Raw genomic sequence first — 16,392 nt, 5'->3', positions numbered from 1 at the left:
GACTTTGATGATTTCAAATTGGTGTATAATGTCAGTAGGAACTAATTTATCATCTATTATCACCTCTGGCAGTTGTCCAGTAGGTGAGGTTAGAGCTGAGGGTCCACCCACCAAGGAAACCACACCATTGCAATCCACAGTGCTGTGCATCTTCCCATGTGCTGGAAGCCCTGGCATCATCCTGGATGACATACTGGCCTGACTAACGTTACTGTTGCGTCGCTCTCCATGTCTGTGGGGCACAAACAGTGAGTCTCTCCTGCTCTCGCTGTCTTCAAATGTGCTGTGTTCATCGTCAGCAAAGTCATTTTCAGAACCGACATCCTTGGCCCGACCTCTGAAGCTGAAAATACTTGTTTTGCTATTGCGTCGTGGGGAAAACAGGGAGCCACGGATACTTAACAGAGACTGAGGAGAGAGCAAGGAAGAAAGGAGTGGGAGGGAGACACACACACAATTATTTAATACAAGTCCTAATATTGCAGAATCTGTTTTCTTTTGGGTTTCGAAGAGTCTTGCTCTTAAACACAGGTAATAAATTTTATAGAGAACACAAATGTTTTGATATTTTTATCAGAGATCACAATGCAAATTTAAGTATAAAGAGGTTTGTTGTTTTTTAATTAAGAATCCTGATTTGCCATTTATTAAGTGCACAGCCACTTCATTTAATCATCTAGTACTGTGAGGTGGATTTTAAATCACAATGTTATAGGGCTGGAACTTCATGCTGAAGAGGACAAGTGACTTTTCCCCCCCTGTGGGAGTGGTGTTTAAACAAGTAGTAGGTGGCTTTCACTCCCAAATTCTATAATCTGAAAAGGCATACAATTTGGAAAATAAGATATGGCTCATGTGAGACTGTTGGCTCAGATTTCAAATATTTGTAGAAAATATTTTCCTTCCGGATAATGGTTTAAAAACAAAACTCTTATCTCTTCATTCGCTTCTTTTGGATTCTAAAAGGAAATTATTCTTTTTCTGGACCTATTTGTCTGTATCCACGTGGGGATGAAAGTCACGGAATTTACCTATGATGCTGTCTTCCAAATTTGCTAACAGTTTCCCGAAAGGCTAATCATGATTCACATTGTTTGAGAGAATATATATTATAGTCATGACAGCAGAGAATACTTCTAAACTGCTATATAAATTATTTTCTTATTTGACATTTAACAGTAGCTTTAAAAAGCAAGACATATATACTTGACTTTACTAAGGAGGGTGATGTAGAAGACAGCTTTCTGATCTCACTTCAATTCTATTAAAAGGAACTGGCTGATTCAGAAGCATTTTGTATTACATGTATTCACAAATAAGTCAAGTTAATAGTTTGTGGTACCAGAAAATGAGGATTTAGCATGAAGTCCCTTTTGCTCTTTGGATAGATTTTAAACTAGCAGCACCAAGTCACTCTGTGTTTGGTGTAGCCTTGACGATAGTTTTCAGACATCTTTATTCAGCCTGCAGAATCTTTGTGTATTGCCTTCCTCATTAACCATGACATTCCCTGTTGCTCCCCCTGTTCTTCTCTCATGGCCTCTCCTACCTCTCTGCACAGCCAGGGTAATATGTATACATACATATAGAATACATGTGCGTTCATAGCCATATGCCAGCATAAATATGCCTGGACCTTCCCTTTCTTCCTCCAAGCTTCAGTGTAAAGTCAAATAAAATCATTTTAGTGGAGATAAACATAGGAAAGGCAGACTCCATCAAATTTATTTTTGGTCCCTCTACCTAATTAGGTCATGCTGATTTTCTTAGGCCGTTTGTAGCTTTATTTTTATGCCTTTTCCCAGACTGCAAAGCACTAGAAGAATCTTTGTTGCCCTCTGTCACAACGATGTTCTGGGAAGACACCATTCATTTAAAGATGTGCCGTTGCTTTGGGTTTGGCTGGGATAGCCATCAGGAATTACTGACTGCCTAGTCTGTCTAACCTGCGACCGTGTCTATGTGACACACAGTGTGTGCAGCAGGCTTGTCTACCCCACTGTCAGAGAGCAGTGAGACTGGTTTTCCACTCTTCAGACTGATGAAGAAATTAGACCTTGTGAAGAAATTAACTCAGAATGTTAATGTTTTAAATCTCCTCAGACTCCATTTAAAACTATCAGGGCAATATTGTTTATGTTCAGGCTTGCTTTTGAAGCTTTAGTGTGTATTTTAAGGTCCTTGCCTTTTGGAATAGGGGTCAGTAAGCAGAGGGTAGGACTCTGGAATATAAATATTCACCAGGTGAGTCTGCGCAGGCAGTCCTCACTCCCTAACTTTGTCGTATATTAATCCCTAGGCTTGGCCAGTGTAAGCATCCTAATATACTGATGTTCACGGACCGTCTTTGGAAACTGAATTCTGTAGACATGATGATATTGGTTGGGAGTGTGCGGTACATTCATAACCTACGCTGCGCATGCTTTTAATGTGCATGTTTTTCTGTCGGGGTGTGTTCAAAGGCGTTCCAGATCTTTGAGTTTATTTGAAACTTCTATTCGCTCTTTAGAAAGTATAATAATGGGTGTGAGCACAGCTTTCAAGGCAATCGAGACTGAAAAAGAGGAAAACAAAAATAGTATTCAGAGAAAAGAAACCAAAAATAACACAGGAAGAGCCGCTGCAGAGTGGCGGGAATGCCCACAGCTGTGGCAGTCCTTTCTCCAGGGAACAAGCTTTTGTGCTCTGAGCCGAAGGATCAGCTATCTTTGCCTCAGGCTCGCCGAAACGCAAATCCCAGGGTTTTGTGTTACCTTGGTCCAAGAAGGTGAACTTGAACTCTTTCCTTAGTTTTCAATAACAAAAGGGAGACTAGAGGAAATTAGGCCTGAAAACCACAAGCCTGGATGCGGGGACTGAACTCCAAGTGGACTGGGAGCAGTCAAGGTGGAAACGATGCAGGAAACTTAAGATGCTTTAATAAATGCACGTAAAGTCAGTATTTGTTAGAAATACCCACTTAGCAGCATTTCAAGTTGAATGTATGTTCCTTATCAATGTCTTCAATCAGTTAATAATTATACTTCGTTGTAGCTACACAATATCTGGTTTGAAATAAATGGTCTCAGTGTATGCAAACAACATAGATGAAGTCTCCAGGGACATTTACTTTCTACTGTACAACTTTAAACACTTTTTCCATATTGTATTATGAACATGTATTATCTATTTAGAAATAAAATAATGTATAAATGTACCACAGATTACCCTCTGTGACAGCACAGATGGACCTGGAGATTATGATGCTGAATGAAATAAGCCAGGCAGAGAAAGACCAGCACCATATTTTACTCATATGTGGAATTTGATGAGCAAACTGAATTACCAAGCAAAATAGGGACAGACGCATAGCTAGAGAGCAGGCTGACAGCTCTGGTGGGGGTGGAGGGGGTGTTGGGATGGTGGTGGAGGGATTGAGCAAAAAAAGACAAAAACAAAAGAGAACTCATGGACACGGACAACCATGTGTGATTGGGGTGGGAGAGGTGGAAGAGGGCAGAGAGGGGATAAATGGTGATGGAAAAATTAAATTAAAATAAATAAATAAATAAATAAATAAAAGTAAAACAATGCATAGATTTTCTGCCTTGAAATGTTTGAAAGATACATTTGTTTTGAACAGTATACCCTGCCCATCTTATGCTTCTTGTCCCCACCACCTTCACTGACTCTCTTTCCCATCAGAGAGAGTCCTTTTTCATTTACGAAATCAGAAATTGTAATCTGCTTCTGGTATATTTTTTGCTTGTGAATTGTGTTAACAACCTCTGCGTCTTTTTACTGAGGTGTGCAAATATCAATGCTAATGGGCTGGTTTTTTTCATTTTTAAATATCTACTATCTACCTACCTGTATCTATCATCTATCTATCTATCTATCATCTATCTATCTATCTATCTATCTATCTATCTATCTATCTATCTATCTATCTATCTATCTATCTATCTATCTATCATCTATCTATCTAATCTATCTATCATCTATCTATCTATCTATATCATCTATCATCTATCTATCTATCTATCTATCTATCTATCTATCTATCTATCATCTATCATCTATCTATCTATCTATCTATCTATCTATCTATCTATCTATCTATCTATCTATCTATCATCTATCTATCATCTATCTATCATCTATCTATCTATCATCTATCTATCATCATCTATCAATCATCTATCTGTCTATCTGTACCTAACCTACCTACCTCACTATTTATCTACAAATATAAAATAAACTACATATGACATATGTATATTCTGATTCTATTTTTACTATTTAAACTCTGGCTGTCAACTAACTTCCTTCTGCTATGGCCTCTCCATGGCTCACTCAACACAGGCCTCCCAGCTGCTTGCTGAGCATTCCAGGTATTCTACAGCATCAAGGATTTACACTTGCTGGGAGAGCCTGAATGCTCTTTCATGAGGTAGCCTCTTCCCTGCCACCTCTAAATGTTTGCTGAAATGTCTCCTTTATGGTGAAGTTTTTCCAAACTACCCTATTTAATATATTTACCTCCAGTTAGTGGCCCCAATCCCCCTTTCCAGTTTTATTTATTTATTCCTATAGCACTTACCATCTTCTAACACAGTCTATAGCTTATTTATCTTATTTATTGTCTGTCTCCTCCTCTAATATAAAGTTCCATGAGGTCAGTACCTCTTTTGTTCATTGAAGTATTTTCAGCATCTAGAACTGTTTCTGCCACATAGTAGGTGATCAATAAATATTTGTTAATTGGCCAAGTGAACCAATCCACAAGTTTTTATTTGAGTACCATGATGAAACAATGGTGGGCAGACACTGGTTTTCAAAAATATGTAGATACATTTGTGTAAATGTTCCTACTATGCATATACATTTGTGAGTAATTGAAACTACTCAAATTTCTAGTTTTCCTCATTTAGAATTCATTTACCCATTTTGACTTAGTAAGAGCTTTACTATTTGTCACATAGGTATTGCTTACTCCCTCACAAGAGTTTAAGGTAGATATTATTACCCCATTTTACAGAAACTTTACAAAATAACAGTGGCTTGACCATGGGCACAGAATTAATTTGGAGTTGAAATATGAACACAAGATTTTGTGACATCAATCATTATGCTGTGGTGTCAAATGCTACTAATGCTAATGACTCCTAATAACCTTAATAATGCTAAGCTATATCAGGGATGACAGTTTAAGCCAAAATAAAAAATCTGGTCCTATAGAGGTTCAGGTAAAACCCAAAAGTGTTATGCTGATGTACTCTCATACATTATATCTGTATTATGCAAGATAGTTGTTGGATCTCTTGATACCAGCATTATCTGTAAGAAATAGTTTTCATCTTATAACGTTTTGTGTGTGCATAACTGTTTTGTTCTTACATAAGAATTCAAGTTATAAATTATTTAGAGTTCATTTTTTAAAAAATTCCTTTATATATTGAATATAAATTATAAATTAAAAACCCATTGATAACTTGTATATGTCTTTTTCTCCCAACCAAGAGCTAAACAATGAATTTTCTATTTATCACTCCAATTAAAAAAAAAGTTTTTGTTCTTTATAAGAAGGACATCATGGACCTTGGTTGATGTACAGCTTTTTGTTATAACTTAATTTTAATTATATAGAATGCCACTCAAAACATTATCTTTAGGGTATAATTTTGACCTAGATTAATATGATTAAAAGAGTTCATAATTCATAGTACATAAAATTTTAATGGAACCAAATAGTGTTCAAAGTCATAACTGCACTTATCACAGATTTCATAACTATTTGCTCTTTACATTATGTAGCAGATAAAACATATTGACAGACAAAAAGTTGAAACTATTTTTGTCTTTGACTTGAAAATATGCTGAAGAATTGGTTATCTGGCATTAAATCAGAGCAAAGATAGAGCATCTTCAATTTAGTCCCCTTCAAGAGCATTTAGGTCAGAATTTCATTCTAATGCATCATAGCATGACACCACATCAGGATAATGGAGACTCCCAACAGTACAGTTCTCTCCGAAGATAAAGGCAAAATCCAGAGACATTTCAAGACTCATACATACAATAAGAACCACAGATAATAAAGGAAGAAACCCAGATGTAAAGAGGATAAATTCATCTGAGGTCTAAGAAAAGAAATGGTAAAAAAATTGCAAAACTGTCTCCCTGAAAAGTATGTTAGAGAGGTTTCAGTCCCCCCACCACACGCCTGCCCCCCACAAAGCAGATGAAGAAATATGGTCTCAAAATAGCGCAACATTTAAAGTTGATTCCTTTAAATTAAAAGTTAATGGTTTAGTAAGTCTCATTTAAAGATAATTTATGATACAAATTTAAATAACTATATTAAATGTTAGTTACCCGGCCCTCATTTAAATCAGATATTACAAAAATATACCAAAACAAAACACAACAATTAAAAAGCAATAGCAATGGCAAAATACATTGGAGCACTTAGTAGAAAACCATACCTGATGAGGGGAGTAGAATTTCTTGTCACTAGTCAGTCGGTTTCCATCCATGGAGAAAAGGAAGCTTCTTCTTTTGACACTGTCTTCAGATTCAGATTTGGGGAACCTGTCTCCCTCACCTTTGTTGTTTCCTTCAAGATGCTCCCTCTGTCTTCTTTTCTTCCTTCTGTTCCTCCACTCTTTAGCACTTTTGGAGCTTAACTTTGAGGCTTCTGAAGAGCTTTCCAAGAGCTCTCCCAGGCCCCCTATTCCACTGAAATCTCTCGAAGCAGCTGATGCCGCGGCAACGGCCTGTTTAAAACAAAGCCAGGCACTATTTAGAACCTGTCACTTTGAAAACAGTTAAACGGTACAAATGTTGCCATTTATGACCATTAACTAATGTGAAAATTATGGCTTCTGCTCATTTCATTGTGCTTTACAAGAGTTCCTTTAATAATGACACAATTTTACACCCTATAAAGCAATATGCCAGCCTATGCATTAAGGCAAGAAAAGTCTGGTTTGGCACATCTCCTGGAAAGCCCTTTAAAAAAAAAAAAAGTTCTGATGACATTCGTTTCATTTCAGGGGAAAGTTGTTCTCTTAAAAATATCGTCCACATTTTAAAAGCAAATGTTTCTTAGTGGTGGTTGCTGGTCTGGTTACTCTCCCAACTCCATCTATAGGTGTGTTTCTGCCGCATGTGATTGTGAACACCTGAGTGGTATTTTTTTTCTTTCTAAATCTAGAGCAAAATATTTTTGTGTGAACTCAAAGCACTTAAAGTGTTTACCATTTTACCTCTAGATAGAAGTTGTGGGAATATATTGGCCAGTTTATCCGCTTACTTCATTTGAATTACATTTATCACTATAGTTCACATCCTTGGGGTCATGTAAATCCCAGAGATCAACATGATTAATTTACTACATAGAACTTATAGTATTAAATTCTCCAATGGTATAAGCTACTACAAATAATAATAAATGGTTAACATCTCAGTCAATAAGTACCTAAAATAATCATTCAAGGGGTTATGAGAACCTTTTCAATATTTTTTCCATACTTTAGCACTAAGTACACTTAAGCATTTTGAATTTTTATACATGCTAAAGAAACACAGCCAGCTGAGGTGAAGTATGGCAAATGTTTTGTGTTTTTATTTATATGAATAGTATTTTTAGACTGGAAATGATCTAACCATGACTAGAGAGGATATGAAACAACAATATAGTGCATATCAAAGCTGAACTCTCATTAAGTACATTCCTGTTTTTAAACATAATCAAGGAAGTGGAAATGATTAAATTATGAGAATATTCATTCAGCCCTTTACATATGTCATTACTAAGTACAAACAACTCTAACATATCTACCATTTTGTTCTATCTTTTCCACTAGACTTTTGTCATGTTTTTGTGCACAATGCCTAGTATGTCACCTGACATTAAAAAATGGCTCAGTTACTGTTTGGTGAATAAAGATGAAAAAAGTGATCATGCTGTCAGTTGTCTCAGACACTGAGATGGAGATGGGGGAAGGACAAGACAGGCTTGACTTTTCAAGATCTCATAAAAGACTATGTGTCAGAATTATCTATATAACAGGAACATATTTTAGGAAAGAACGAAGATAAAACTCATTTATAATGCTTTGACAACATGTTGTGCTTTATGTCCTAAGTAGCTTCCATTTCTGAATCTCAACTCAACTTTAAAATAAAAAAGGAAGTGATACAAATTTTCTAGGATTAACATGACCCCAGCAATGGGATCCATAGTACTACACAGAGTACTAAATACTTGCGTTGAGCAACACATAAAATGTAACACAGATATTTGTTTATATTGAGTGCTATATTCGTCATGGAAACCCAGGTCTAAAACCAAGTATAAGACAATGTCTAGCATTTAAATAAAACATTAATTCAGAATTCGGATTATTTATAGACTTGCATACAGTTAGATAGATAGCCAGACTTTTATTGAATTCCTGATGATCAGTATCACCTCTAACATCATCCATGATGAAAGATGGGAAATATTAAGAGCCCTTTAAAATACAAATAAGTTTAATATATATATATGTGTGTGTAAAATAAAGTGAAAAATGAAGCACTTCTCCGTAGCAAGTTAAATATAGTTGATTGTGCTTGATACATAGGATATACATATTATACACTCTTGAAAGAATAGAATATATATATTCCTCTTTATCCAAACAATGTCCTTAATTCACCTTTCTACTCTGTATATCAGTAACATGCAACACACAGTGCTAATCATTTATTGTCTTTCTTGTCGTTAGAAACACAGGAAGTGGTGGTAATATTCCTTTGCCCTAATCCTGAAACTCATGTTCATTTAAATCACTTCCTGAATTTGTTTTGCATAGAGATGATTTTCCTACCTATTCTGGGTAACAATTGTCAACTCAAAACCAAAACAGATTTCTAAGGGTAACCTCCTGACACAACACATTTTCTGTGTCACTCACCAACTCAAATCTGTCACTTGTTCCACTTCCAGGGATTTGACCATCCCTCAAAGGCAGATGTTTCCTGCCACCTCTCATATACCTGTTTAGACCTAGCTCTGTGACATGGCCAAGGTCCTGTTTATTTAGACTAAACATGTTATTTTCACAAATGTCTTGCTGAATTCCGCTTATAGCAAATAACAAATAAGTCCTTAATAATTACACAGAGAATACAATTTTCTTCTTATAACATTGCTGTGTGACTCAAAAGAGGCTCAATAATTCACTGTATCTGTGTTTTTAAAAAATAAAACCACATGACTACCTGTGATTATACTTCATTTTAAACATAAAATCCAGTTTTAAAATCCTACTCAAAACTACAAGACATTGTCCTGGTGTGGCTCAGTTGGCTGAGCATTGTTCCATGCAATGAGAGGTCACTGGTTCAATCCCTGGTCAGGGCACATGCCCACGTTGTGGGCTTGTCCCTATGTTCAGCAAATGCTTAGTATATGGCTGAACTTGGTAACCAGCAAAGCAATTCATTGTTAAATCCCTGTTTCACCAAAAAAAGGACCTAATGCTATATGTTGTGCATCTTCAAAGTAACTCATTATTATTAAAAAGTTAAAATTTGAAACTACAAATTCCAAGTATATACTGTCATTCAAATATTGCTTCAAATATCTGTAATAACCATCTACCTGAAAAAAGAATAACTATATATAAAAAAGTCACTATGGACAAAAGTTGTTTTGCACTTTTGTTTCTGGCCAAGAAATAGTAACAAGGGTCAGCTTTGCTCTCCCTCCTGAAACAACCAGTAATGCAGACAGAATACATGTTAACAGTCATTTGGAAGATGCTCAATGAATGACGCGTTAGGTAGAGTATTCAGAATGCTGCCCTAGTTCTACCTAACAAATCTCCAAAGGTTTGAAGATGCAGAAAGATCAAACTGTTTATAAGTAACGTAGCTGTGTCCCCCAAAAAGGATCAAGTTTTTTTATAGGAATACAAAAATACACAGCACACAAACAGGTAAAATGAACAGTGTCTGGAATTCAATGGAAGACTTTTCAGGAATGTGTGAAAATCCAGACTAGATGACTAATAATGAAGAAAATTATTAATTAAAACCAATATACATCATAGATGTTAGAATTACCAGATAAGAACTTTCAACAGTTATTACAGCTGTACTCTGTATGTTGAAAATGTTAGAAACAAGGGAGATATAAAAGAGAAGATCAAGCTTTTAGGAATGAAAACTACAGTGTCTGAGATGGAAAACACACTGGATGGGATTCATGGAGGATATGACACTGCCAGGGAAAAGACGATGAAGATACAGCCGTAGAAATTATCCAAACTGAAAGTAACACGCTGATTCTGCTCAGATGAAACTACAAAGGACCTAGAAGAGTCAAAACAGCTTTTAAGAAAAAACAAAGTTGGAGAACTACCACTGTCTAATTGCAAGACTTATTAAACAACTACAGTAATTAAGAGAGTATAGCATTGGTGTAAAGAGACACAGATCAATTTAACAGAATAGAATCCAGAAATAGACCCACTCACTTATGGACAACTGATTTTTTACAAAGGTTCAAAGGCAGTTTAGTGGAGGAAAAATATTTTATTCAACAAATAGTACTGGAATGATTCAATATGTAAATACAAAACAATATCAATACATAAATCACATTTTACACAAAAGTTAACTTAAAATGGGCCATTAACCTAAAAATAAAACACAAAACTATAAAACTTCTAGAAGAAAGAAAATGAAGAAAATATTTGTAATGTTGGTTTGGCAAAAAATTTTTAAACACAACACCAAAAGCATGACCAAACAAACAAACAAAAAGGTTTGATAAACTACTTCATCAAAATTAAAAACTTTTACTTAAAAAAAAATACTGTTAGGAAAATGAAAAGCCAAGTTACAGACTGGGAGGAAATATTTGCAAAGCATACATGTCATAAAGGACTGAAAGACTTATTCCCAAAATATATAAAGACTACTCAAAGCTTAGTAATAAGAAAACAAACAGCTCAGCTAATACAATGGCAAAAGCTTTGAGCATCTATGTCTCAATAGAGGCTGTGCATATAGAGAATAAGAACATGAAAAGATACTTAACATCATTAGTCATTAAGAAAATGCAAAACAACGGGGGAAAGGGGAACATCTGTAATCTTTTCAACAATAAAGATAATTAAAAAAACAGAAAACAAAAAACTCTCATAAAAACAGAGTGAAACAATATAAAGTAAAAAAACACACAACAAAACCACAAAACAAAACAAAACAGCAGTGAGATGCTTAGTATAATAGCTAATAAGCCTTACCATACCAATGTTGGCAGATGTATCTGAGGCAATGTAACTCTGATCTGAATTAGATCTCACTCTATCTTTCCATGGCATTTATCTTTTAATTTATATTGTTTTCCTTTTAATTAAAAACTGTCATTCTGCCTCTTCTCCTCAAGACATAAATGCCCCGTTCACCATGCCCCTATCCCAAATAGTCTTTAATATTAATGAGAATTTAAAGTTGGAATCCAATAGGCGATGCCTTCCTGACATCCTTATAGGGGCTGCAGGGAACTCCTTTTGTGCTACAGAAACCCAACAAATGGTTTACAGTAGGTATACATAAAGTTTTCTTGTTAATGTTTTAGACTAACTTCAGAATAAAATCTCAAATGTTACAAGTAGTAAAACACAGTGGTTGGAAATAACAGTTAGGTATCTTTATCATATTAAACTGAAAATCAGATTCTCTCTCAGGTTTCACGAGACCATTGCACAGTTAATCTGATCCCGAGTGTATTTTCTATCACCAGCTAATTTTCTTATACATAATGTTTAAAAGTTCCTTTGACTCCAACTTCAGAAACAATTTTACCTTTCTCTTTTCTAATGAGAATGCCTGTGTACCAAATGGAAATCCACTTCCAATTTGACATAAAAATTCCTACTTAAAACTTTAATTAATAATAACAATAACAATAAAGCTTTGCCTGCCATTCAGTACCTGAGCTGCCTCCTGTTGCTTTTTAAGCTGTTCAAGCATCTGCTGAAATTCAGCCTCTTTCTGCTCTGCCTCTTCCAAGGTGGCCTGATTCTGTTCCTCATAGGCCATGGCCACCACAGCCAGGATCAAATTCACCAAATAAAAAGAGCCCAAAAAAATCACCAGGACAAAAAATATCATGTATGTTTTTCCAGCAGCACGTAGTGTCTAGGGAGAAAAAAGGACCATTTCATGAGTATTTTATACAATGTCAATAAAGATCTGATTACCATAATTAGACAGCCAAAAGTTAATGCTTTTTAGCATCTAATGCATTTTTGAGCAAGACTTTTTGGTGTTAAAATGTGCATGCACAAATATACACACATTAAATAATGAGGCCTGACTATAGTGTCATTTGATATAAGCACACACATTTCAAATTAGTGTATGTTGGATGTATATTTGAGCCCCACTAAAATTCTTTTCTTAGAGTCCACAATGCAGGGCAATATTACAAGTGAGAACAGTATTTCTAATTCCTTTCAGTGGAGTTTCACTTCCATAGCAGCCTATTTTCCACACCTCCTAGAAATAACATTTTTCTTCCCTCCTCTGCTAGTCCCAATTAACCATAGGTCTAATTTAAAATTTTTATATAATTGATTTTTAAAATCTTTCACATGCTTTTTTGTATGTAACATTTTTTGCATCCTCAATAGACTCTAGCAGAATACCTTTCATATAAGAAGCCCTCATAATATGTGTACTGACTGAATGAACAATTGGGATCCTAGACACACTTGCTTTAAAGAGGACCTTCCTCTGTATTCTACAGTGTTATAAACAAGTATCCATATTTGTCCTTTTATGTATGTTCATTCAATGAAATCCCCTGCATGTTAATTTTAACATCACTGATGGCCTGAATGCTGTGTTCCCCTGAAATTCATATGTTGAAATCTTAATGCCCAATGTGATGGTTTTAGAAGGTGGGGCTTTTGGGAGGTGTTTAGATCATGAGGGTGGAGCTCTCATGAATGAGATTAGTGCCTTTTAAAAAGAGCCTCCAGAGAGATCCCTAGCCCCTTCCGCCACGTGATGATTACACAGGAAGATGGTGTCAGTTATGAACCAGAAAGAGGGCTCTGGCCAGGACGTGACCATCTTGGTGTCTTGATTTTGCACTTCCTAGACTCTAGAACTGTAAGCAATAGATTTCTGTTATTTATAAGCTACCTAGGTGTGGTATTTAGTTATGGCAGCCCAAATGGACTAAGACCCTTACCAACTGATAAAGGTTTTCCCAGTAGTCTTGAGTCATCAGTCGAAATAGGGACAAGAAAGCCCAGCTAAAGGTGTCAAAGCTCGTGTAGCCATAGTTGGGGTTTCGACCAGCCTTCACACAGATGTATCCTTCTGGACACTGGCTGTAAGAGAGAGAAATGGGCCTAAGGTCAGTGTAGCAGTTATTGCTATTTCAATCAGTGTTGCTGTCTGTGATTAATTTTCTTGTCCTTCATTTCCTGAACACTTCAGATAATTGCTCACAGTGAAACTCTTATCAGATGAAATTTATTAGGAAAACCAATAGAAAATTTAGGTGCAAAGAAGTCAGATTTATAGACATGTAGAATGGCAGAGAGGCAGCAACCATGCACTTTTGTCTCTGACACCATCAATATCCTGCTCTTTACAAAGTGGCAATGATCAATAATTTAAAATAAAAAGCCAGAAAAAAAGACAAAGGGGAATTAAGCTCAACTTAATGAGCTTCTTCATCAACCACTTTTGTAGAATTTTCTAAGATAAAATTTATATTTTGGAACAATTTTAGAGTTACAGAAAAATTGCAAAGAGTATGGAGACTTCCCATATATCTCATAACCAGTTTTCCATATTATTAACATCTTATGGTACATTTCAATCAATATTGATATATTATTATTAACCAAAGTCCATACTTCAGTAAGATTTCCTCAGTTTTCCTCCAACATCCTTTTTATGTTCCAAGATCCCATCCTGGACACCACATAAGTTCCTCCTGGCTGTGAGTTTCTCAGACTTTCCTTGTGTTTGATTACCTTGATAGTTTTGAGGAGTACTAGTAAGCTATTTTGAAGAATGTCCTTTAATTGATTTTGTCTGTGTTTTTTGTGTGTTCTTTCTGATTAGATTGGGTTATGGATTTTTGGGAGGAAGACCAGAGAGGAAAAGTATTGTTATCGTCACATCAAATCAAGGGTACAAAATATTAACATAGCATCACTGTTGATGCTAACTTTCATCACCTGACTCAAAGTGTGTGTCAGGTTTCCTCACTGCAAAGTTACTATTTTCTTCTTCCTTTCCCACACTACACTCTTTGGAATAAAATAATTATATGCTGCCCACAGATACAGAGCAAGGAGTCATGATCCATGTTCTTAAGAGCACAGTTTATACATAAATTATTTAGGATTCTTCTGCATGAGAGACTTGTTTACTATCTCTCATTTATTTATCCATCTATTAACTCAGTCATTTATTTATATGAATATGTACTCATGGATATTCATTTTCTACTGTGAATTATAATCCAATTATGTATATTTTATTTTTTTGCTAAAATTGTTCCAGTTTTGGACATTGGGAACTTTCAGTTGACTCCTATATCTCCTTGACATAACCCCACGGTTATGTGTGCTTTTTTGTTGGCGTTTTATTGGTGTTTTTTAGCACTTTCTTACTTTATGCTTCATGATCATCTTTTATATTTCCTGCTCCAGTGCTAGAATTAGCCATTTCTCCAAGGAGCCCTTATTCTTTTATTGGAGAATGGTATTAGAAGCCAAGATAAATGTATATATACACACCTCCTTGCTCTGTCACCTGAGGGTCTAGAAGTAATGACACCATCTTTGCAACAAACACTTAACACCCAGATCTTGGTTTCTAATAGCACATATATATTTCTATATGTAAGCACCTGTGCCTAGATTAACCTAAACATGAGGTCATACTCATGTCTCCAATTCTATTTTATTATCACAGGATCTTTGTAACTTCTCCTTTTGCTTATATTTAAACTCTCATACCAAAAGTAAGAAGCCTGGCTTCAGTTATCTGCTTTCCATATACTTAATATGTATGCATAATTATTTCAGGACTGTTAATTTATACTACCATGGGAAACAACTTGATCAACTAGAACACAGTTCCTTTTGCCTTTAGTCTTAGAGTACCTACTCATTTCCAGTTTTTTTAGATTAGCACTTATTCCCTCACCTTTTTCAGTGAGGTTATTTTATACAGTTTAAGCATATTTAGATACTTTTGTAACTTCCTGTATTTTAACCTGGGGTCTCCCAACCTCCCAAATGATTTTTAAAAATTTGCATACATTGTTCATTCTTTGTGTTGCAAAATTCTATGAGTTTTGACAAATGCTAATGTTCACCACTTAGAATCACACAGAATAGTTTCTCCACCCTATAAAAATCCCCTGTGCATAAACAAATCTCCTACTCTGAACCCCTGGAAAACACTGATATTTTTACCATCTCTATTGTTTACCTTTTTCAGAATGTCATATAATTGGAATTATACAGAATAGTGCCTTTTCAGATTGGCTTTCTTTGTCATGTATTAATGTGAATTTAAGGTTCATCACTGTTCTTTGTAGCCTGGCAGCTTATTTCTTTTTTATCATTGAATAATTTTCATTCTATGAGTATACAACAATTTGTTTATCCATTCATGTACTGAAGAACATCTTGATTGTTTCCAGTTTCTTGTGATTATGAATACAGCTGCTCTAAATACTCACATGCAGACTTTTGTGTGGATATAAATTTTCAAATTAATTGGCTACATACCTAGTAGGGCAATTGCTAGATTGTATGGAAGACTGTTCATTTTGTAAGAAACTGCCAAATTGTCTTCCAAAATGGCTGTACTAATTGGCCTTATCCACCAGCAATGAAAGAGAATCCTGTTGTTCTACATCCTCATAAGCAGTTGGTATTGTCAGTTTCTTTGGATTTTAGCCATTCTAATAGGTATAGTAACTCGTTGCTGTTTTAATTTTCAGTTCCTTAATGAGAAATGATGTTGAGCTTTTTCTATATGCATGTGAGCTATCTGTATATATTCCTCCAGAAAATATCTGTTCAGATTTTTTTTGACCATTTTTAAATTGAGTTATTTGGTTTTTGTTGTTGAGTTTTGAGTGCTTTGTATATTTTGGATACAAGTCTTTTATCAGATACGTATTTTGCAAATATTTTCTCCCAATCAGTGGATTTTCTTTTTCTTTCTTTTACAGTGCCTTTGAAGATCAGGAGTTTTTCATTTTAATAAAACCCAAGTTATTTTTTTCTTTCATGAATTGCACTATTGGTGTTATTTTAAAAAAACTCATAAAATCCAAAGTCAACTAGATTTTATTCCATGTTT

The 16,392-nt window shown here is 35.2% G+C and overlaps 1 protein-coding gene across 3 annotated transcripts in view; it reads right to left on the bottom strand.

Moving 5' to 3' along the window:
• The window catches only part of SCN3A (sodium voltage-gated channel alpha subunit 3), a gene marked incomplete at its 5' end in the record, with an annotated part of 103,059 nt that overhangs the window by 42,054 nt on the left and 44,613 nt on the right, over nt 1-16,392 (bottom strand). For 2 of the 3 annotated variants that reach the window (XM_081142995.1, XM_081142997.1), the window contains 4 exons: nt 64-408; nt 6,468-6,758; nt 11,977-12,183; nt 13,244-13,385. In XM_081142995.1, coding sequence (XP_080999121.1) covers nt 64-408; nt 6,468-6,758; nt 11,977-12,183; nt 13,244-13,385 — 985 coding nt within the window. Of the gene's footprint in view, nt 1-63; nt 409-6,467; nt 6,759-11,976; nt 12,184-13,243; nt 13,386-16,392 lie in introns of those variants that run through there. The other variant, XM_081142996.1, reaches the window with a different exon arrangement.

The sequence above is a fragment of the Miniopterus schreibersii genome (assembly GCF_964146895.1).
Source record: "Miniopterus schreibersii genome assembly, chromosome: 7".
Classification (NCBI taxonomy): domain Eukaryota; kingdom Metazoa; phylum Chordata; class Mammalia; order Chiroptera; family Miniopteridae; genus Miniopterus; species Miniopterus schreibersii.
The sequence above is the reverse complement of the archived record's forward strand: the minus strand, read 5'-3'. Positions and strand labels throughout refer to the sequence as shown.